The following is a 24,989-nucleotide window of genomic DNA, read 5'->3' as shown; positions in this document are numbered from 1 at the left end:
TATACATGTATCACTAGCCACTTTACACTATGCCACTTTTATGTTTACATACCCTACATTACTCATCTCATATGTATATACTGTACTCGATACCATCTACTGCATCTTGCCTATGCCGTTCTGTACCATCACTTATTCATATATCTTTATGTACATATTCTTTATCACTTTACACTTGTGTGTATAAGGTAGTAGTTGTGGAATTGTTAGGTTAGATTACTCGTTGGTTATTACTGCATTGTCAGAACTAGAAGCACAAGCATTTCGCTACACTCGCATTAACATCTGCTAACCATGTGTTTGTGACAAATCAAATTTGATTTGATTGATGTACGAGTGTTTTTAATGGGGGAAAATAAACATGAATAGCTATTTATATGGGTATTTATTTTAACTGTTCTTTGTTTTTGTCTATATTGCATTTGTTTTAGGCCGCGTTCAACATCGCCGGTTTACTAATCACTGGCTCTGACAACCACACCTGGCACAATCGTTATACGCACCTGCGCCTCATCATGAGAAAGACCTGGACTTCATTAATTTCGTTGAATACCTCCCCTGTATCTGTCACTCCCTTAGTTCCATTCCCCAGGCAGTACTGGTTATATGTTTCATGTCCAGACGCTACTCTTGGTTTTGTATCGTTTCCTTTATTAATAAACTCACCCCCTGCACCTGCTTCTCCGCTCCCAGCGTTTCCGTTACAATCCATTTATATCGTCATGACAAAGTACAGATTTCGTAGATGTGCTCAATCTAAACAGTGTACCCAAATTATTAACCTAATTTTCTTTATTTCTGAATTTGTCCCTCAAACGCCATTGTTTAGATTGACATAATTTAATAGGATCTCTGTGATAGGCTAACAACCCATATAAATAAAATGAATATAACGTGCTTGTAACCTCTAATCCTGGCAATTAATTATATTTCTATGTAACAACCACTCTATGACATCAGCAACCATAGAGATAGAACGTGTTTCATCTCTTTGATGGCAGTCTCATATAAAAACTGTATTCATTGAGATGGAATGTTTAAACCGTCTATGTAATAACCATAGAGATATATGATCTTGGTAAAATTTAAACAAAACATTTTAAAATAAAATTTAAATATAAAATCTTAACAAAATTTTAACATAAGTTCTGGTCACCTAATATCTAAATTATTATTAAGATAGAAGTCACCTATCACTGCTTTCTACAATAATATGCTACATGAACTTTCTTGACATTCCAAAGATACGTTAGTAAACCTTTCCTGATGGTGGTTTCCAACTGCAGTATATCCCTCCAAGGTAAACAATGATGAGAGCAGCAGGCGAGTCACCAGGTAGGCCAAACACAGCCATGGGAGCAGCAGGCGAGTCACCAGGTAGGCCAAACACAGCCATGGGAGCAGCATGCGAGTCACCAGGTAGGCCAAACACAACCATGAGAGCAGCAGGCGAGTCACCAGGTAGGCCATAAACACAGCCATGGGAGCAGCAGGTGAGTCACCAGGCAGGCCAAACACAGCCATGGGAGCAGCAGGCGAGTCACCAGGTAGGCCAAACACAGCCATGGGAGCAGCAGGCGAGTCACCAGGTAGGCCAAACACAGCCATGGGAGCAGCAGGCGAGTCACCAGGTAGGCCAAACACAGCCATGAGAGCAGGAGGCGAGTCACCAGGTATGCCAAACACAGCCATGAGCGCAGCAGGCGAGTCACCAGGTAGGCCATAAACACAGCCATGGGAGCAGCAGGTGAGTCACCAGGCAGGCCAAACACAGCCATGGGAGCAGCAGGCGAGTCACCAGGTAGGCCAAACACAGCCATGGGAGCAGCAGGCGAGTCACCAGGTAGGCCAAACACAGCCATGGGAGCAGCAGGCGAGTCACCAGGTAGGCCAAACACAGCCATGAGAGCAGGAGGCGAGTCACCAGGTATGCCAAACACAGCCATGAGCGCAGCAGGCGAGTCACCAGGTAGGCCAAACACAGCCATGTGAGCAGGAGGCGAGTCACCAGGTAGGCCAAACACAGCCATGAGAGCAGGAGGCGAGTCACCAGGTAGGCCAAACACAGCCATGGGAGCAGCAGGCGAGTCACCAGGTAGGCCAAACACAGCCATGAGAGCAGGAGGCGAGTCACCAGGTAGGCCAAACACAGCCATGGGAGCAGCAGGCGAGTCACCAGGTAGGCCAAACACAGCCATGAGTGCAGCCAAGACCCAACATTCAGATTCAGATCAACTTTATTATCCCACTAGGGGGAAATTAATTTGGTCATGTGCTTAAAAAGACGGTACAAACAAACATGAAAACACAGAAACGACACAATAGAATTCATTATAGCTACAGATTTACAGGGAAGGAGCAATATGCTGTATACTCAATGAACCAACAGACTCTCTACTATACATCTGCTCCTGAAAAGGACTTGTGGACCTCTCCATTCTCCCAGGAAAACCAGTTACCCAGACTTACCAGACATCTTCTATAATGTCGTAACGGGCTGTAGCAGCATCTGACTGTCAAACTCAACCTTTCTGGTCCGGTGGGAACCCCACTTTGAATCCAGTTCAGAAACGGTGATTTACATTTTTCATTTCACAGTTAATCACACTTAGGAATCCAGATAAAGGAATCCACTTAGGAATCCAAATAAACATTTGTTTAGTGTTGGATAGGTAAAACAAACAGCTTGTGTAAAAATAAAACTATACTTTTAATTAATAAAGTGAAAGTTATTGAATGTTTCATGCATGTAAATGAAGCCTGCAGGTGAACGGCTCCACAAAAGGAAATGGCAGGTTTAGCCTGCTTGGACCCCGGAGCAGCTAGAGAGGAACATCAGAACAAGTCTAACTTCACCAGAACCATCATGGCTGAGGACACAGGGGGAAGGTACCACGGTACATGACCCTACTACATGAGAAGGTACATCATGTTATACAGATTGGTGTGGCCCAGTCTGAAAACCTCCCTGTAGACACTGATTACCACAGCAGTGCTCTAACTTTAACAGTGTCATCTGTCCCTCTATCCCTGACCTTAACTACAGAATAAAAGTTGTATAACCACAGCATAAATACAGTATATATTTTGGGCTCCCGAGTTGCGCGGTGGTCGAAGGCACTGCATGTCAGTGCTAGAGGCGTCATTACAGACCCTGGTTTGATTCCAGGCTGTACCACAACCGGCTGTGATTGGGAGTGCCATAGGGCGGCGCACAATTGGCCCAGCGTCATCCGGGTTAGGGTTTGGCCGGGGTAGGCCGTCATTGTAAATAAGAATTTGTTCTTAACTGACTTGCCTAGTTAAATAAATTAAAAATAAAATAAATAAAAGTGCTATAACTTCAACAGTGTCATCTATCCCTCTATCCCTGATCCTAACGACAGTATAAAAGTGCTATAACTTCAACAGTGTCATCTATCCCTCTATCCCGGATCCTAACGACAGTATAAAAGTGATCTAACTATAACAGTGTCATCTATCCATCTATCCCTGACACTAACTACAGTACAGTTCAAACTAAAACCAGAACCAACAGAGATCTAGAATTAGACTGTTCAAACTAAAACTGATACCAGAACAAACATAGATCTAGAATTAGACTGTTCAAACTAGAACTGATACCAGAACCAACAGAGGTCTAGAATTAGACTGTTCAAACTAAAACTGATACCAAAACCAACAGAGATCTAGAATTAGACTGTTCAAACTAAAACTGATACCAGAACCAACAGAGATCTAGAATTAGACTGTTCAAACTAAAACTGATACCAGAACCAACAGAGATCTAGAATTAGACTGTTTAAACTAAAACGAATACCAGAACCAACAGAGCACAACACACATCTAGAATTAAACTGTAAAACTAAAATGAAACATAAATTAAATCCAAAATTGTACTAACTTTGGTCATCTCACATACGTTTCTGTTTGTTTCTTTGTTTTGAAGGCCTTGAATGATATACTCATGCAATTCTCTTTCACTCAGTCTAAAATGGATTGAAAGATAGCCTGCTGTAAAATGTACACTAAAACTGGCATGAATTAAATTCAAATTAAATAAGAAAGAACAAATTAACAAAACTAGACAAATTGAAGTGAACAAAATTATTTCTATATACAATTAACATTCTTCTCCTCCTCTCCTCCTTTTTGAAAAGTTGTCTGGAAGAGGACGAATGATAGAAGACATGACGAAAAACTTCTCCCTGTGTTTCACCCTGTGTTTCTTTGTATTGAAGGTTGAGTTGATAGTGCGTCTGTCAGAGGAGGTCAGGAATCAGAGGGAGGTAGGAGGTGCAGGAGAAGAGCCAGCAGATAGACCGGATAGAAGAGGAGCTCCCCAGGCTGAGAGAGGCCAGCCATTGGTGGGGTCCTGAACGAGGAGAGTTTATAGCCCTGCTGGAAAAAGAAGCAACTCATTCTGAGACAGAGCAGCAAACCATACAGCATGAGGTTAACCCTTAGTTAACATGGTCTGAGTTAGGAATTAATCATTTGTATATAAAGGCTGCATGAAATGTTATAGTCTGGTATAAGACCTAAAACTGACCTAATCGTGCATCAAATCAAATCAAATGTATTTATAAAGCCCTTCTTACATCAGCTGATATCTCAAAGTGCTGTACAGAAACCCAGCCTAAAACCCCAAACAGCAAGCAATGCAGGTGTAGAAGCATGGTGGCTAGGAAAAACTCCCTAGAAAGGCCAAAACCTAGGAAGAAACCTAGAGAGGAACCAGGCTGAGGGGTGGCCAGTCCTCTTCTGGCTGTGCCGGGTGGAGATTATAACAGAACATGGTCAAGATTTTCAAATGTTCATAGATGACCAGCAGGATCAAATAATAATAAACTGGAGCAGCAGCACGGCCAGGTGGACTGGGGACAGCAAGGTCATCAGACCAGGTAGTCCTGAGGCATGGTCCTAGGGCTCAGGTACTCCGAGAAAGAGAGAGAGAATTAGAGAGAGCATACTTAAATTCACACAGGACACCGGATAAGACAGGAGAAATAGTCCAGATATAACAGACTGACCCTAGCCCCCGACACATAAACTACTGCAGCATAGATACTAGAGGCTGAGACAGGAGGGGTCAGGAGACACTGTGCCCCCATCCGACGATACCCCCGGACAGGGCCAAACAGGCAGGATATAACCCCACCCACTTTGCCAAAGCACAGCCCTCACACCACTAGAGGGATATCTACAACCACCAACCTACCATCCTGAGACAAGGCAGAGTATAGCCAACAAAGATCTCCGCCACGGCACAACCCAAGGGGGAGGCGCCAACCCAGACAGGAAGATCACGTCAGTGACTCAACCCACTCAAGTGACGCACCCCTCCTAGAGACGGCACGGAAGAGCACCAGTAAGCCAGTGACTCAGCCCCTGTAATAGGGTTAGAGGCAGAGAATCCCAGTGGAGAGAGGGGAACAGGCTAGGCAGAGACAGCAAGGGCGGTTCGTTTGCTCCAGTGCCTTTCCGTTCACGTGCATGGTGGCCTTGTCTGTGTCTTGGAACATGACCACCATCACAGCTCTTCAGAGATAGAGAATACTGTGGACAGTGAGGAGGAAGACAACAGAGTATCACTTACTGAACAGATGAGAGAAGTGGAGAGAACCAATGAACAACTGATGCAGGAGATAGAGGCGGCCAGGAAGAATCATGTGATCTCTTCTGGTGTGTTTGAACTTTGCACGTACACTACCGTTCAAAAGTTTGGGGTCACTTAGAAATGTTCTTGTTTTTGAAAGAAAAGCACATATTTTTGGTCCATTTAAAATAACATAAAATTGATCGGCAATACAGTGTTAGACATTGTTAATGACTTGTGAGGCGTCTGTTTCTCAAACTAGACACTAATGTACTCTTGCTCAGTTGTGCACCGGGGCCTCCCACTCCTCTTTCTATTCTGGTTAGAGCCACTTTGCGCTGTTCTGTGAAGGGAGTAGTACACAGCGTTGTACGAGATCTTCAGTTTCTTGGCAATTTCTCGCATGGAATAGTCATAATTTCTCAGAACAAGAATACACTGACGAGTTACAGAAGAAAGTTCTTTGTTTCTGGCCATTTTGAGCCTGTAATCAAATCTATAAATGCTGATGCTTCAGATACTCAACTAGTCTAAAGAAGGCCAGTTTTATTGTTACTTTAATCAGCACAACAGTTTTCAGCTGTGCTAACATAATTGCAAAAGGGTTTTCTAATGATCAATTAGCATTTTTAAAATGATAAACTTGGATTAGCTAACACAACGTGCCATTGGAACAAAGGAGTGATGGTTGCTGATAATGGGCCTCTTTCAAAAACAAGGACATTTATAAGTGACCCCAAACTTTTGAACGGTAGTGTATATAAACATGTACTGTATCAAATAGCCTTAATTTAATCTGTGGGTGGATGAGCCCTCAATCCCAAATTGATCCCTAGTCATTAACCCTTAACCTTATTTACTCTGAGAACTGAAAGGTTTGGATAGGTGTGAACAAACCTGTGAACTACAGCTGACACTTATAATATCCTAATCAATACTGTATTTGCATTTATTAAACATAGGTTTAGAACCCCCCTGTCCCTTATGTACTTGCAGAGATCTGAAAGGTTTGGATAGGTAGATAGATATTATCCCTATCAATACTGTATTATACTCTGAAGGTACAGTGAGTTCCTTGTGTAGAACTCGGTCCATAAAGGAAGGAGAGTTGATCACTGCTAAAGGCCAGCAGGATGAGTTGAGACAGCAGCTGAAGGACCAGTTGGACCAGCTACAGTTCATGTCCAGGAAGGTAGTGAAGGACAGGTTGGTCCAGCTACAGGCCATATCCAGGAAGGTAGTGAAGGACAGGTTGGTCCAGCTACAGGCCATGTCCAGGAAGGTAGTGAAGGACAGGTTGGTCCAGCTACAAGCCATGTCCAGGACACTTGTGTGTCTGTGTAATGTACACTAGAATAGAATACAGCACATCTACTGTGTGTGGTTGGAAACATGTTGTGTTTGTGACTGTTACAATAAGACAAAGCTGAAAGTGAAACTTGAAGTGAAACTTGAAAAACCAGCCTCTTTCTAACCACAGAATAGAAGTGTTCCAACCCCTGCATTTCCAGTCTGAAACATGGTTACACCTCTTTCTGCTTGAGTCAGGTTTTTTATGGTTCTAAGAGAGAAGCCTTGCAAAACACTTAATGACACCAAAATACATTATAGTGTGATGTAACTTTTGCTCATGGATGTCTAAGAAAATAGACTAGTGCAAGTACATTGATTATGTCAATGAATGCTTCAATGAGAAACCTCAAAGACTGGCAAGGACTGTAAAAGAATGGTGTAGATCACAGGAGGTTAGTGGCACCTTCATTGGGGAGGATGGGAGGGTTCATGGTAAAGGCTGGTGCGGAATAAGTGGAATGGTATCAAACATCAAACACATGGTTTCCATGTTGAAAGCATACAATGTGAAAGCATACAATGTGTAACCCTCTGCAAAATAATTTCTGTCAATAGGTAAAGAGAGATCTTTTAGATGCCGCCCTGTAGCCAGGAATAGATTGAAAACATTCTCGCACAGATATCCGGTTATTAAATTGCGGTTGGAAAGCCTTAGCAGGGACCTGACGTCAGAGCTACATACTCTGCATTGATGTGTTGAAAATTAAAGTTTCTTTTATCTAAGCTGCCCGTATTAGAGGCGTGATCAACCAGGCCTATAACCACGTATCAAGGTAAAGGGCCTAGAAATAGGTTTTCTTGACTGCAGATTCTACTGCCCACAGGTATGCTAAAGGTTTTCATGGTAATTCTTTGGAGAGGGTAAAGGGCATTTCCTTTCATCAAAGCCTGTGAGTGACCCAGACGAACTGCCGGAGATACAGACACTTTTTAAATAAAAAGCATTGCCCCCAACACTTTTAAACTAAAGTCCCCGTCTTGGGCAGACATCATGCAAAATTCATCCTTGGCCCTGGTTAATTTTACTCTTAAATCAACCGAATTTAAGAGTAAATGTTCTTGAAAGAAAATGTCAGAGTGTATAGGCCCTAGCAAATGAAACTCTCGAGATTCGGCGCAGTAGCGAGCGCGTGCCTCCAGTCCTTTGTTTGCACCGGTGGAAGGGTCTGTCGATTCCATAGAGACTCCTGCAGTATACTTGCTAAACAGCCCGGCGCTGAATTGTGTCTTGAGAGTGTCTTCGGAGTAGTTGAGTAAACACTCTATGATGGCCCTATAAGGGTATGTGGCACTGCTTTGACTGATTAGGCGTTCACCCAAAGTCACGTCCACTTGGGAGAAGATGGTGGCCACTGGGTAATTAATGAGACTCACTTTGGCATCGCCTGCAATATTAGTGCCATCTCTTCTGGTCACTTTTAGACGCAAATGCACCAAGGTGTTGTTGAGGTCCAGATAGTTGTCACCATGGCCTGGTATGAAAAATTCTATAGGACCGTTGTTGGTAATGACAGAGAGTGGGGCTATCTCCACATAACTGGACCTCTCTATTGAATGTTGGGTTAAGGGTGCCGTGAAAAGATCGAGCTCTGTCTTTATAGCTTCAGAGGACATGCGGTGTAAAAGAGCCATGTTGCTTGTTCTTTTAGAAAATACTTCAGAGTATTCTTTTTGTCGTTTTTGGTCCAGACCTCCTCACTTTACCACGTCTTTGACTTACTGAGTTTCTTTTAACCCTAACCTTTTTAGGGGCAAGCCTGCGCCTTATACCCGGAGGTCTCTTTTTTGGTCTTCGAGACAACATCATAAGCCCCGAGCCTTCTTGATGCTCCACATCTGGTGACGCCCTTCGGGTCATAGCATTGGCTACAACCTCACTTACTATATTTTTAGCTGCTGATTTTAAATGTGGTTTGGCTATGCTGAAGCCTCTCTTCATAAACGGTAAAACCATCCTAAAGAGGTTACGAAATATACCTCCTATCCCCGAACCGTACATGGTCGGGGATCCATAATAGCCTGGTAGCCCATTACCCACTTGATCAACATAGTATGAGACATAGCGGTTAGGGTCGAGATGTTGGTGGTCCATAACCCTTTTTTATTTTATTTGTATTATGTTTATAAATATATATAATACAAATATTATATATGTAGAGAGGTTTTGGAGGGTCTAAAGTGGAGTTTTACAATCGTTTTACCATAAGTAAATTCAATGTTTTTGTTCTGATCCGTTTTAAGCTCAACCAGAATGTTTTCAATATATTTCTTGCTTACAGGTACGTAGTGTGGCTTGTCGTAGGTGACAGTGACTATGTCCCCATCCTTTCCGTCTATATGAACTGTTCTCAGGAGGGGCACACAGCTGTCTCCGACCCTTTGATAGGATATGATGTCGGTATACACAAAGATGTTGTAAAATCCTGCATGTATATCCGCAGGGAATGGGAATAATTTATCTTTCACATACGTCCATTTATTGGGACCCATCCCCAACATGTAGGCTAAATTACCGCTGGTGTTTATACCCCCATCAGCATCCCCTGAGATTTGTACCCGTTTATGTATATAGGGTTGTAGATCAGGAATATTTCCATATTGTTCAGGGTTAGGAGTTCATTCAACTCTGAGACTATCCTGTCAACGGTTCTATAGAACCCTTTTTTAAGCTTAATAAGTTTCGCAGGTTCCGATAACTTTTTGCAATAAAAATCACGGTCCTTATCTTTGATATTATACCAACTATGGGGGTATGTAATCTCGCTGAGACCTACTTCCCAGGCCTCTGATAACTCTATAGGCTTTGGAAAATTGGTTGTATAATTCGAACTCTGATTATTACGATATACAGTATATGTGCAGACGCATTACTGGGGAGAGTCAGGTAGAAGCCGCTGTGTTCCATGATGCACTCCTGTGTACACGCGAATGATGGGGTATTTAACATGCATGAGGGTTTAAGTTAACCCCCGATGCCTCCACCACATCGTGCTCTAATACCCAACTGTTGAACTTTTGGGGCCAGTTTTTCCAGTGGACCAGCACCCATTTTTTACCCTTTTCTCTCTTTTGATCTAGAATCTCCTCCACGTGAAAGACTTTGTCTTTACCCAACTGTACCTTCTGTAATTCCTTCTCATAAAAAGATCCCTCTATAAGCTCCCCGTCATAATCTTTTAACTTGTAGACCGGGGGTATGCGTGGCAGACACTCGGTAACGGTGAACAACTCATCGCTGTATCCTTGCTCATATTTTTTGTCGAAAACACCCCTCAACTTGGATATACGCACCAAGTCCCCCACTAGGAATTTAAAAATATTTTTTCTTACGGCGAAGGGGGAACAAACCATACAGATTTTTAAAGACTTGAAAAGAGTTTTCAGAAGAGACCTCGGAGGGCTTCATACGTATACTCTCATGGTAGCTATTGTTGTACCCCTTCACTAAATCTTGAACTATATCGATATATCTATGCGTGTTGTGATCTATAAAATATCGCCACATCCACTCCTTCAGAGTTCTGTTAAAGCGTTCAACAACTGAAGCTTTCAAATCCGAGCCTGTAGCAAAATGTACTATATTGTGCTCCTTCTGAGTTTCTGAAAAGTATTATTAAAAAAGTATTTTCCGCCATCAGTCTGCACTTTCTTGGGGGCTCCTCCTTCCTTCAGGATAGAGTCAAAGGCCCAGGTCACCTCTGCCCCGCTCTTATTTTTTAAGCCCCTTACAAATGCTATTTTATAGAAAATATCTATAACCGTTAGCATGTAGCGATTTCCATCATTTTTGTCTGCAAGGGCCTGCATGTCACATAGATCCGCCTGAAATTGGGACAAGGGATGAGTAGAAAAAACTCTATTTCTTGGAAATTGTTTTCTTACAGGTTTATGGAGAGTATATGCATCCTGCTCTGATAACCACTCATTCACTTTAGCATCGCTTAACAGGCTACCTGTTTCTTTGGCTATAGCTCTCTGGAAACGCTCTTTACCCCCATAAGACCCGGGGTTAGAGGGATTATAATAAATGTTTTTCAACATCTGCTCCGCCATCCTTCTTGCCTCGCTGAGGTACAATAACGTTAATGAGCCACTTTCAAATAACGACAACATTTCATTTTCATTTTAGAATTTGTATTTTATGCATGCATCAAGTATTACGTATACAGACAATTCAGGATTCTTTGCAGGATACATGTCCCAGCTTTCTCAACGATCACAGCATGCAACACCCTGTATATTTGGTTTAGATTTACAGGCTTGTGTCGCTGAATTTTTAAAACACACACGTTCGATATATAAGCATATAAACAACAAATATGATACACGTTACAATTAAATGGTGTTTCAAACAAATAAAGTAAAATCTTAGACAAAGTTGTTTCTAGTTCTTCAGAATCATCCACAAGACGGGATACCAGTTGTGTCCATTGCAGACTCTCGCCCGTATGTCGTACATGATTCATGATTTGTTCCATTTTCAGCACACGCTCTACATTAACCCAGGCATTGTGTGTTGTGTAGAATGATACATTGTTCACTTTATTTTCAATAATCTGATGCATAACATTTGTAAGTTCTCTCAAAAGATTATTTTTATTTATTCTCTCTAACATCGTAGACACATAGTTACCCATTGCTTTACATCTAAATAACAAAATGTCACTCGGTCTCTTGGGGTTTATTGAGCCAGAAAGTCATCACATCAGCCACCACAGCTTCCCGGTATTTATTGTTGTCCACCAGGGTGTGTCGGATTTCTTTGAGTTTCTTGTGGATGTAGATTGCCTCCTTCAGTTCATGTAGGAAAGCCTCGGTTAACTCTGGGGATAGACGGCACAAGACCCATAGACTCCAGGTCTCTGACCAGCGATGGTATAAACCTGCAGGACCACAGTCTTTTCACCAGCTCCTCAAAATGGTTGAAGAAGTAGTATCTTGGCGGGTCGTATAGGCACGGATGACGGCGCTGGCTGGGGTGATTGATCTCACAACCGATGCATTTTTCTCTTATACTGTATATTCTCCAATCACCACGTCTAAAAGTGTGGCTACAGAGGCCTTGATGGTGTCCACAAAAATAGTACTGACTACCCCATCAAACACATCCTCAGGCTGTGTACATGTAGGGGGTGTCGTGGGTCTTGCCAGGGGGGAGTAGAATGTAGGGCTGCGAGGCATAGAGTCCTTAGGGTCTGGCCCCCATGTCGTATATATCGGAGTCCTGGTATGTTGTATGAATATCCATGGTGTATGATGAAATGAAGAACTGGAGGCTTTAAGGGCACTCCTTTTATTGTTGAACCAGTCCTTTGGGTATCAGGGCGTGGTTAATGCAGCCGCGTACTTAGTTTCCTTCGGGGGCTGGCCCTTCTTAGGATGACCCTTCTTGGGGCTCCTTTGAATCATAATCCTCAGGATTCGTATATATTATGCACTTCTTTGCATGAACAATGCTCTGCTGCTGTTGGCTCTGTACAAAGAGAGCGTCCAACAGCTGTAACATTTTCAATTCCATTAGGTCCCAACTTTTAAACGGAATAAGCATGCGCAACCTAAAATCCCCAGTCAGGCCACCATCACGAATGTTTTGGTTGCGGGTTTCCTCGTTGCTGATATAGAACTCCACGCACCCACATGGAAGTCCATTCTTTCTTTGTATTTTCACCCTGTGAAATATTCTTCCTGAGGAGTCAGGGGCACCTTCCCAACGGGTCTCGTAGCCCGTTAACACGCTATCCCCCTTGGTGGTAAGGCTCAGTTCGGGACACACAACCTTGCGAAAAACCGTCCAGTCTTCAAGCCCGTAGTCCACTCCTAAAGTCTGGTCTGTATATTCTTCTCCTTCGGCTACCGTATAGAGGTTCACTCTACAGGCCAGGTAATCAAACCGATACCCCCATTGATGTCCATTAGACATCAGCACTTGATCTTTCAGCGCAGTTGCGGGCGGTATTTGGGTTCTATACACACTTAGAAACCGCTTTTTGGCTCATCGTATATTGTGGCTTGATACTTGGCCCTTTCTCTATGTTTCAACCGAGGTCCTGCTTCCGTTTTTACAGTCATCACTGCTTTGCCACTGATCACAAAATCCATGCTGATTTTTAAAATCTTGTTTAGTGTTCTGGGGCCGCATGTCTTGTTCTGGGCTTTATTTATAAGGCGTCTGCCAACCCCAAAACCCCAGGACATTCGTGTTTCATAGACAACAACCCTAAGGTCAATAAAACAGGGGGTGGAGGGCCATACTCTTTGAAATGTTCATCCCCCCAGTTCAAAGAGGTCCCTAGACATCAATCATCATGACAACTTCAAAGGCATTATATACATATTGTCGCACTCACTCTAAGGCGTGAGAACAGGAACAGGATGCCCATATATGGGCATAACCACGTGATCACTTCCCGCCAGGATGTCCTGACCGAATGCCCAAATATGGGCATGCACACGTCATCCGGACATAGGGTCATAAATCAAACGTTTGACGTGTGCCGTCTAGTTTATTCTCTCTACTGGATACTGGTGCGGGATAAGCAAAGCACGTGGAGAACCAACCCCCCCCCCTATTTGGGGGCTGCTCGGGCGGTCTGATTAGCCAGGAATACTCCACAATGCACTATATTAAATCTGCTCCAAACAGCTATAAAATGCCTTTCTGTATGCTGTCCTCTCTTTGTTCTGGACCGATGATGTAAGAAATGCTTTAAAAAATATATTTATTAGATTTTATTAGGCTTTCTAAATAAATGTATTTGATTAATTTCTCATCTTTATTTTATTTACCCATAGCAGAGCCTTGCGCTACTTCAAGAGGGCGATACAGCACCTTCTCACACCATGTGAGAAGGTATATTCCAAGATGGCGTAGCAGTCAGACGTCTTTGTCTTGTCCCATGTACAGTATATCACAAAAGTGAGTACACCCCTCACATTTTTGTAAATATTTTAGTATATCTTTTCATGTGACAACACTGAAGACAGCTTTTATAACAGTGTAAATTTGCTGTCCCCTCAAAATAACTCAACACACAGCCATTAATGTCTAAACCGCTGGCAACAAAAGTGAGTACACCCCTAAGTGAAAATGTCCAAATTGTGCCCAAAGTGTCAATATTTTGTGTGGCCACCATCATTGGATGTGATCCATTGGCGGCTAAAGAAATTAGTGCATGGAACTCAGAGATAACCTATAGGTCAATGCAGCAATAGGCCTATAACTTACATCGTCAACTATGTAAAATACAAAGGCCTAAGGCCAACAAATAAAAACTGTAGAATATATCCTAATGAAAAGTCAGGTTAATTCAATCGCATTAATCTCTACTCAGCTGGTCTGCCTCCCTTTCTATCTGTCTTGACTTGAACTAGCTATGTCTGGTGAAGTGCAACATTGTACCAATATAGGAGGTTGGCGTGATCAGGCGCACACGCTCCATCAAATTCTTATGAAGAAAAATAAGTATTTTGTATTTTGAATTATTTTTGTTAGATAGGGGTGATTATATAATTTTGGCTAAACAACAATTTACTTTAGGGGAAACCAGCATTCGAACAGTGCACTCTTCCACGTGCCAACTGTCATTTCTAATTCGCAAATGGCTGAAACAAGAATTATGTATATAATAATGTGATGGTCATGTCTCCGCCCTAACAATGCGAGTCGTCCCAAAGGCGGAAATGCAGGTGACAAGCTCAGGTCTGCATATTATGCCCATAGAAACGCATTGGGTTTATTCAGAACAGATTTTGTGGATTTTTTTTAATTAAATTTTTTTATTCCACCTTTATTTAACCAGGTAGGCAAGTTGAGAACAAGTTTTCATTTACAATTGCGACCTGAAATTGAGCCCTCTCACTTCTCCTCTTCCTCTATGCTGAAAATAGCAAGCAAAACAGCGTCCCTCTCTTTTGTTATATGTATATGCTGTCTGTTCAGAAATTGTATGACATGCCATACACTTTTGGTCCAGACATAATCAGATACATGGTCTGTACGTAATGAGGGGCGCTGTTTTGTTCGCTCGGACGCTTTTAACTGAGATTGATGAGTCTTTCTGTCTGCGCGCGTCTCGGTCAAGGTAGCAAGAAAACAGAGAAAGACACTCACGCACACTGACACAAATCATGCTGCCTAATGCTTCCAGTTAGGCTGTATATTGTACAGTTGCAAGAAAACGTATGTGAACCCTTTGGAATTACCTGGATTTCTGTATAAATTGGTCAAAACGTGGTCCGGTGTGGCTCAGTTGGTAGAGCATGGCGCTTGCAACGCCAGGGTTGTGGGTTCATTTCCCATGGGGGGACCAGGATGAATATGTATGAACTTTCCAATTTGTAAGTCGCTCTGGATAAGAGCGTCTGCTAAATGATGTAAATGTAAAACATGTGATCTGATCCTCCTCTAAGTCACAATAATAGACCAACACAGTGTGCTTAAACTAATAGCACACAAATTATTGTATTTTTCTTGTCTATATTGAATACATAATTTAAACATTCACAGTGTAGGTTGGAAAAGTATGTGAACCACTAGGCTAATGATTTCTCCAAAAGCTAATTGGAGTCAGGAGTCAGCTAACATGGAGTTCAATCAATGAGACGAGATTGGAGATGTTGGTTAGAGCTGTCCTTGAAAAATTAAAGGAGAGCCGCACACTCTAGGAGCTCAGATGTAATAATTTAATAACCTAATATCCAACGTTTCGACGGACAAGCTGTTTTCATAAGGGTATAATGACAAACACTGCGAGGTGACTAGTTTATATAGTGTCAAAGCACACACACAGGTGTCTGTAATCATGGCCGGGTGTGGCCGGATATCATTAGTTAATTAAAATAGCATACAAAAACCATAAATGAATGGAATACGATCATAGATACAATTTGCCTACATCGGCCTACAAACATTTACAATAGCAAAATCACAAGAATCACAAGAGTCAGATCAAAGTCTACGTTGAGACAGAAGGGAGCAAGGGTCTTTAAATTAAATATCTCACGAATTAAACCACACAAAAATGCACAAATGCACGAAATCTGCTGAAATACATTATGTACATATATGGACGAATTAAATATGAGGTTGGGATGGAATTTAAGGCGTGTCACAAGTTGAGAATTTGGTGAAACTTTATTTCACAGTGTTTTAAGTCTATTCATAGGTACTGAAAATAAACAGTTAAAAAATCATGATTTGAGTAAACATTAGATTATTCAAATCGTATTACTTAAAATAAAATCAGGATTATCAGTGGGCGGCAGGTATCCCCTAGCTGACAAGGTAAAAATCTGTCGTTCTGCCCCTGAACACTGTTCCTAGGCCGTCGTCGTAAATAACAATTTGTTCTTAACTGACTTGCCTAGTTAAATAAAGGTTAAACACATTTTTTGGGGCTGAGACATTTAACTCAAAGTGAGCGCAGGGGTTTATTTATTTATTTTACCGTTATTTTACCAGGTAAATTGACTGAGAACACGTTCTCATTTGCAGCAACGACCTGGGGAATAGTTACAGGGGAGAGGAGGGGGATGAATGAGCCAATTATAAACTGGGGATTATTAGGTGACCAAAATGGTTTGAGGGCCAGATTGGGAATTTAGCCAGGACACCGGGGTTAACACCCCTACTCTTACGATAAGTGCCATGGGATCTTTAATGACCTCAGAGAGTCAGGACACCCGTTTAACGTCCCATCCGAAAGACGGCACCCTACACAGGGCAGTGTCCCCAATCACTGCCCTGGGGCATTGGGATATTTTTTAGACCAGAGGAAAGAGTGCCTCCTACTGGCCCTCCAACACCACTTCCAGCAGCATCTGGTCTCCCATCCAGGGACTGACCAGGACCGACCCTGCTTAGCTTCAGAAGCAAGCCAACAGTGGTATGCAGGGTGGTATGCAGGGTGGTATGCTACTGGTTGCCTTGTAATGTTCGTCATAACAGATATTGCACCATTAATCTTCCTCAGAATTCTATTTCCCCTCTTGAATCAGAAAGCCGTAGGGGAGAATGGAGCGAACATAGCACATTTAAGGTGTGGCACAAGTTGAGAATTTGGTGAAACTTTATTTCATACTGTTATAAATCTCTTCATATGTAAAGTAAATAATACAACAAATGAACACATGATGATTTGAGTAAATATTCGATTATTGAAATCGTAACATTTTAAAATAATCTGGATTATGCCGAGACATTTAACTCAAGAGGGAGCGTTTATCTTCCTCAGAGTCCTATTCCACCTCTTGAATCAGGATGCCGTATGGGCGAATGGAGCGCTCCACTATCCTCTTCTCTTCCTCCTTCGATGTATTTTCTGGAACACGAACTAGCCAGAATTCATCCCTTTTACATTTCTCTCTCTCCTTTGGATTGATCCTGTTCTGCATTACCACTTTGTAGCTTTTCCCATTCTTCTTTGATTTAAAAATAGTGGAATAGTAGTCCGTGGCAATACGTAAAACTGGGGTTGAGTAGATTCCTCTCCCGTACAGCTGCCTTTTTCCCGCTTCGTAGTGACAGCTGATGATGCCTCTGGCTCCATCTTTACTGGTTCCATGGAAGGAGACAGGCCACTCACCCGGTGCAGACTCACTTCTCCATCCATTTGGGCCCAGCCAATTCCTATCCGGGTATTTATCCAGAACCTTCACAGCCATTCGATACCACCCAAATGGACGTTGGTATGGCTCATCTCCCCTCATGCACCCGGGCGATGTAGTCATATTGGTGTAGTCGTAGTCAAACCGATGGTCAAAGAACTCTTCTACATCTATGAAGAACTCTTCTTCGACGTCAGAATAATGATGTGCTAAGAAGAATCTGTGGTGAAAGTCGAGAAGAGACATATTTGGATTGATTCCATGCTTTATACACTTCCCTAAGAGTGCAGATAGCGCTTCACAAACTAACTCCTTGTCCTGCATAATTGCAGAGCAGGTGTCCGTAGCAAAGAAGTGAGTAGGAGCTTAGAGAAATTTGATCAGTCTCTTGCTTTAAAATGAGCAGTGTTGCTAGGTCTAGCTATAATGTATAGCCCAATGACATCTGAAACCCCGCCCACAGGGCATTGATCTCTAAACCACATTTTTCTCTGAGTGTACTACCCATAGACTTTCGGTTTCTATATGAGTGTTTTGGGAAATTGGAGCATCATTTTTCCAGGAATTGGGTAAACACTGTTTGTTTCTCTACGAGGTTAAGGGGAAATACTTTCTGTTTCTATATGAGGTTTTAGAACACCCTTCAACTGTACTGTACACGATGTGATTAAATACAGTATTAATATTCACTTGCTGTGTTTATCATTTCAAATGTATGGAGGAAGACTGTTTAAAAAATATCCCTTGTTTAAGTTTTCTGTGACTTTATTTAATTCCAAGTCATCTATAGAGATGCTGCCTATGCTGTCTGACAAAATCATTATTTTAGTAGTTCATCAACGTAAACAAGGAATTATTTTATGACTGCTGAATACAAACTATCAATCACTTAAATCATTTATTATTCACCCCAACCTCACATTCAATTTGTGAATATACACTACTGTTCAAAAGTTTGGGGTCACTTAGAAACTTTATTTCACAGTGTTTTAAGTCTATTCATAGGTACTGAAAATAAACATTTAAAAATCATGATTTGAGTAAACATTAGATTATTCAAATCGTATTACTTAAAATAAAATCAGGATTATCAGTGGGCGGCAGGTATCCCCTAGCTAAAAAGGTAAAAATCTGTCGTTCTGCCCCTGAACACTGTTCCTAGGCCGTCGTTGTAAATAACAATTTGTTCTTAACTGACTTGCCTATTTAAATAAAGGTTAAACACATTTTTTTTGGGCTGAGACATTTATCGTCATAACAGATATTGCACCATTAATCTTCCTCAGAATTCTATTTCCCCTCTTGAATCAGAAAGCCGTAGGGAGAATGGAGCGAACATAGCACATTTAAGGTGTGGCACAAATTGAGAATTTGGTGAAACTTTATTTCACAGTGTTTTAAGTCTATTCATAGGTACTGAAAATAAACATTTAAAAATCATGATTTGAGTAAACACTTAGAAATGTCCTTGTTTTTGAAAGAAATACCATTTTTTTGTCCATTTAAAATAACATCAAATTGATCAGAAATACAGTGTAGACATTGTTAATGTTGTAAATGACAATTTTTGTCACGCTGGTATAAAGGATTTGGAGACAGGCGCAGGAATACACAATAGTGGTTTTTAACACACCCAAAACAAACACGTATACAAAAACACTGGTGTGTACCCAAACAAAAGTGCGAGTGTAAACCTTGTTGAACCACACGGGACGATACCCGTAATACACAATATATAAAGCACGCAGCATAACAGCTGCACCAACGCATAGGTACTCACACCACCAACGGACATGAGAACAATAACCGACAAAGACAGAGGGAACAGAGGCCACATATATCAAATCAAATCGAATTTTATTTGTCACAAGTTTCCCGAATACAGCAAGTGTAGACTTTACCGTGAAATGCTTACTTACAAGCCCTTAACCAACAGTGAAGTTCAAGAAGAAGAAAATATTTACCAAGTAAGCTAAAGTTAAAAGTAATAATAAAAGTAACACAATAAGAATAACAATAACAAGGTTATATACAGTGGGAACCGGTACCGAGTCAGTGTGCAGGGGACAGGCTAGTTGAGTTAATCTGTACATGTAGGTGGGGGCGAAGTGTTGGAGATTTTCCAGTCATCTGATGATTCTCAGTACCTATACTGTTCTCTTTGAAGTAGAAAGAAGAATCGATATAAGTTTAAATATTAGTGTCACGCCCTGGCCTTAGTTATCTTTGTTTTCTTTATTATTTTAGTTAGGTCAGGGTGTGACATGGGGGATGTTTGTGTGTTTTTGTCTAGTCTAGGGTGTTTGTATTGTCTAGGGGTTTTGGTAGAGTTAGTGGGGTTGTGTTCAGTGTAGGTGTTTATGTAAGTCTATGGTTGCCTGGATTGGTTCTCAATTAGAGACAGCTGTCTATCGTTGTCTCTGATTGAGAGCCATATTTAGGCAGCCATAGGCATTAGGTAGGTTGTGGGTAATTGTCTATGTCTCGACGTTAGTTGCGTGTGTCTGCACTTTCGTTTTGTAGCTTCACGGTCGTTTGTTGTTTTTTGGTCTAGTTTGTATTAGTGTTCGTTTTCATCTTCAAATAAAAAGAATATGTATTTATATCACGCTGCGCCTTGGTCCTCTCTTTCACCTAACGACGATCGTGACAATTAGACATGTGTAAACAGAGTGAAGGCTGAAGCCCATGTGAGTGTACAAAGCTAGATCAACATCGAATTGACCATTGGACATGTAAAAAACAGAACGTAAGCAGAATCTGTGTAGATGAGGCAAGGTAGACTATCAAGATGTGTCTGGTCTGGGCCATATCTGATCTTGTGAAGGCTACTGGACAGCACATGGGTTAAGTCATAGTCTTTTATAATATTATTAATCACACTTTGATTTGGTAGATATTGAGAATGGATATGAAGGAGAAGATATCGCCAATCCTAAAATAAAATGTAGCAAACATTAAATAAACAAGTAATTACAACTTATTTACATTGGGGATAATGTGTGTGAGTGCATGTTGTTTTATCTTTCCTTGTCATCCACCCATCGCTGCTTTGTCAGTCTTGATAGGCCCTGTGTATGCACTTCTGGGTGAGGCTGTCAGGCAGTGCATGGCAGATCTGAAAGAGAGATACACAAAGTGACAGTAAGTATACAGGTCAACAACATGTCTGTGTGTACATCTGTTGGTGTGGGTGAGCATATGCAATATAATTCTGAATTACCTGTATCCATCTGGGAATCCTCAAAAGTTTCTCCCTTCATGGCCAGTGTAGTAGGAACTGGTGCAGCCGGTAAATTAAATACCACAGCAGAGGACTGCTGTGACTACAGCTTAGCTGCTGGGGGTGGCAGATCTTAAAGAGAGAGGCACACTTTTCTTAATTGACAATAATCATACAACTAAATAGACTGAATGAGTGTAAGGCCTAGATTCAATCAGATCAAGCGTTATCTGGGGATATCCGACACCCACATAGCTGATGTTTTGGCGGTGTCTTAGGTGTAACTGCGTTGGATCTGTCAAATCGGTAAGCAGCAGCTCTTGATCATTTTCACAAAACTACACCGTCCTACTCACGTTACAAGTTCAGAATGAGAAAGTGTAAGTTATATAGAAATAATGACGCTCTAATTCAAAATCATTAAACTAAATAATGAGGATTTCTATCAGCCTAATCGAGGTGTAGATTATGTCTCAAATTCCAGCGTTGTAAACTAACTTGTAAACAGGGCTACATGAGATTTCTGTTAATGCGATGCTTTAGGTATAATGCCAGGAGCTGCTTGTGAATTTCACAACTCTAACACAGTTCTACCTCAGACACCGCCAAACAACCGCTATGTGGATGTCAGCTAAAGCGAACGTGATTGAATAGAGCCCCAAGTGAGGGAGAGTGTGCATCTGTGTATACATGCATATAATAATTACCTGTATCACCTGTCATGGCCGGTGTAGCAGATGCAGGGGCAGACGACTGCAGCTGTGAAGACTGTGGTTGAGCTGATAGGGGTGTCAGATCTAAAAGAGAGAGGAACAATTTTCTTAAGTTAAAATAATTATACAACAAAACAGAGTGAGTGATTGAGTGAGTGTGTAAACATATGTTTGATAATTACCTGGACCACATCACACTGCTTCAGGTCTACAAGCCTCCATTCCAGGCCTGGAACAACTTGGTGGAAAGACGGTTATCTGTCACCCACAGAGCAGGTTGGCAGATCTGAAAAAATGGGCACAATATAATTTTAATGACAAAGCCTTGACTACACGCTAACCTAAGCAAAACAGACTATGGGAGGCGCACAGTAGTACATAGAGCCATGACTACATGGAACTCTATTCCACATCAAGGATCCCACGCAAGCAGTAAAATTAGATTTAAAAAACAGATAAAAATACACCTTATGGAACAGCGGGGACTGTGAAGAGACACATGTATACACACAATAACATATGCACTGCACACACAAGGATTTTGTGTTGTAGATATGTGGTAGTAGAGCAGTGGCCTGAGGGCACACACTTAATGTGTTGTAATGTTTTTAAAATTGTATAACTGCCTTAATTTTTTGGAGCTGAAGAAGAGTAAGTGCTGTCTTGGCAGCAGCTAATGGGGATCCATAATAAATACAATACAACAAATTAATTACGTTTCTGTGTGTGTGTGTATCTGGCAACCCATGCAGCAGACTTCATTTTCCCAACTTTCTCATTGTACTTGCCCTTGCAATCTGATCTGTGTGTGTGTTCTGTGTTATTATGACTTAGAAGTGTCAACCTGACCACATCCTTGTAGTAGGCCATTCAGTGAGTAGCTTTGGAAAAAATGACTATCAACAGTGTACAGTAAAAGGATATCAACTATTCAGATCTGGATTGACAAGTAGGCTAAATCATGTGAAGTTACAAACCTCTAGGGCTTAGTCTACACTCAAGTTAAATAAAGAATGCAGTACATGAGCTCTAGGACCATGCCTCAGGACTTCCTGGCCTGACGACTCCTGGCTATCCCTGTTTCCAGCCCACCTAGTTGTGCTGCTGATCCAGTCTCTGCTGTTTCTGTCTGCAGCTATGGAACCCTGACCTGATCCCCATGTCGTGTGCCAGCACGACACAGGGATTCTTTAGCTAAATAGCCCAGTACTGTACTCCCGACCGTCATGTTGTACAGCGCCATATTTTCCATTCCATCCTGACGGAAACCCAGTCGGTTTTTCGCTTTGCTTTTAATAGAAACACCATAAAATTAATCAAATTAATTAACCTCTTGACGGTAGGGGTCAGATTATTATTATAATTTTTTAAAAATACCGTTCCCAAGGCAAACAGACTATTTCTCAGGTCCAGATCGTAGAATATGCATATAATTTACAGATTAGGATAGAAAACACTCCAAAGTTTCCAAAACTGTCAAAATATTGTCTGTGAGTATAACAAAACTGATTCTGCAGGCGAAAACCTGAGGAAATCTAACCCAGAAGTTATTTTAAAAAATTTAAAAAATCTGTGTTTCCTGGCCTGTCTTTCTTCCATTTAAAGGGGTATCAACCAGATTCCTTTTCCAATGGCTTCCTCAGGCTGTGGCCAGGCTTTAGACATAGTTTCAGGCTTTTATTTTGAAGAATTAGCGAGATTTTTCAAAACTAGTCAGGTGTCCTCTGATTAGTTCCTGCGCGCGAGAAGGGTAGCTCTCCATTTTCTTTCTCTCTTTTATTGAATAGGTTACGGTCCGGTTGAAATATTATCGATTATGTTTGTTAAAAACAACCTGAGGATTGTTTATAAAAAACATTTGATATGTTTATACGAACATTACGGATACTTTTTGGAATTTTCGTCGAACGGAACGAGGCTTTGGTTTTCTGAACATAATGTGCAACACAAATGGCGTTTTTTTGTTATAAAAGTAATATTTATCGAACAAAAATAACATTTGTTGTGTAACTGGGAGTCTTGTGAGTGCAAACATCCGAAGATTATCAAAGGTAAGTGATTAATTTTATTGCTTTTCTGACTTTCGTGACCATGCTAATTTGGGGCTAGCTGTGGTAGCATTGATTGATACACTCACAAAAGCTTGGATTGCTTTCGCTGCAAAGCATATTTTCAAAATCTGACACGATAGGTGGATTAACAACAAGCTAAACTGTGTTTTGGTATATTTCACTTGTGATTGCATGATTATAAATATTTTTTGTAATATTTTTGAATCTGATACGTTTGGGAATTTTCTTCTGCCTTTCAGGACCTGAACGAGGCTGTAGTTTTCTGAACATAACGTGCAACCCAAATGGCGTTTTTTTTTGTTATAAAAGTAATATTTATCGAACAAAAATAACATTTGTTGTGTAACTGGGAGTCTCGTGAGTGCAAACATCCGAAGATTATCAAAGGTAAGCGATTAATTTTATTGCTTTTCTGACTTTCGTGACCATGCTAATTTGGGGATAGTTGTTGTAGCATTGATTGATACACTCACAAAAGCTTGGATTGCTTTCGCTGCAAACATATTTTCAAAATCTGACACGATAGGTGGATTAACAACAAGCTAAACTGTGTTTTGGTATATTTCACTTGTGATTGCATGATTATAAATATTTTTAGTAATATTTTGCGCCCTGCAATTCAGCGGTTGTTTAGGAAAATGATCCCGTAAAAGGGATCCGTAGCGCAGAGAAGTTAAGCAAAATTTCTTAAAATCAGTCCCATATACCATGTTCTTACAAAAAAAGTTTTTAAATTGTCTAGTACAGCCACTATTGAAGGCTATCAAATGCTTCTCAAAGATGCCCTCTGGTGTTCAAACTAGCACTAACTAGCATAAATGGTACCAGTGGTTCACACTTAAATAACGCGCCATAGAATTCTGCGGCACCATGCAAGCTGCGCCGCAGTACGCTGCAACTTTTAAAGGACAAACCACTGTATGTGGGCGCTCTCCTCCACGCCCCTTGGAGCATGTAGTGGAGATGGCATGTGCCTTACCATTAGCTGACACTACCAGGCCTCAGGCTTGCCTGAGTGCGGGACACCACACATTGTAGGTGGGGAGGTCTCCTCTACGCTCACTAGACTCGAGGCGGAGACTAAACACATTGGCCCTGCAGTGATAGGGCATTGCATGGATCTACGAAGTGGGGAGAGGTATCTCCAGCTTGTCTGGGGAGGTAGGCCTACATCTGATGTGGGTAGTACCATCCACGTCCATTGATTTGCTAAAACAGACGGAAGAAGCCTAGGCTCCCACTGGGCACGGATCACTGAATGTCAACTTGATGAAATTCAAAGGAGCGTACCAACCTGTAGTAATCCTGCTCAATACGAGGGGAACCACAGGTTCAGACATTTGGTGTATGTGCTTGGCTGAGGAGCCAATGGTGGGAAGCTACCATCTGTGCGATTATGACTGAACGCCTCTAAGTCAGAATCC

The 24,989-nt window shown here is 41.5% G+C and overlaps 2 protein-coding genes across 2 annotated transcripts in view; one reads left to right on the top strand and one right to left on the bottom strand.

Annotated features, from left to right (window-relative positions):
- Window positions 1-24,989, top strand: part of LOC139557801 (myb/SANT-like DNA-binding domain-containing protein 4) — a 128,784-nt gene that overhangs the window by 92,381 nt on the left and 11,414 nt on the right. The window lies entirely within an intron of this gene.
- On the bottom strand, window positions 15,621-17,982 carry LOC139557797 (uncharacterized). The gene has a single exon (XM_071372994.1). The coding sequence runs from the start codon at window positions 17,879-17,881 to the stop codon at window positions 17,189-17,191; it is 693 nt and encodes a 230-aa protein (XP_071229095.1). The 5' UTR covers window positions 17,882-17,982; the 3' UTR covers window positions 15,621-17,188.

The sequence above is a fragment of the Salvelinus alpinus genome, chromosome 28, assembly GCF_045679555.1.
Source record: "Salvelinus alpinus chromosome 28, SLU_Salpinus.1, whole genome shotgun sequence".
In the NCBI taxonomy this organism is placed as follows: domain Eukaryota; kingdom Metazoa; phylum Chordata; class Actinopteri; order Salmoniformes; family Salmonidae; genus Salvelinus; species Salvelinus alpinus.
The sequence above is the reverse complement of the archived record's forward strand: the minus strand, read 5'-3'. Positions and strand labels throughout refer to the sequence as shown.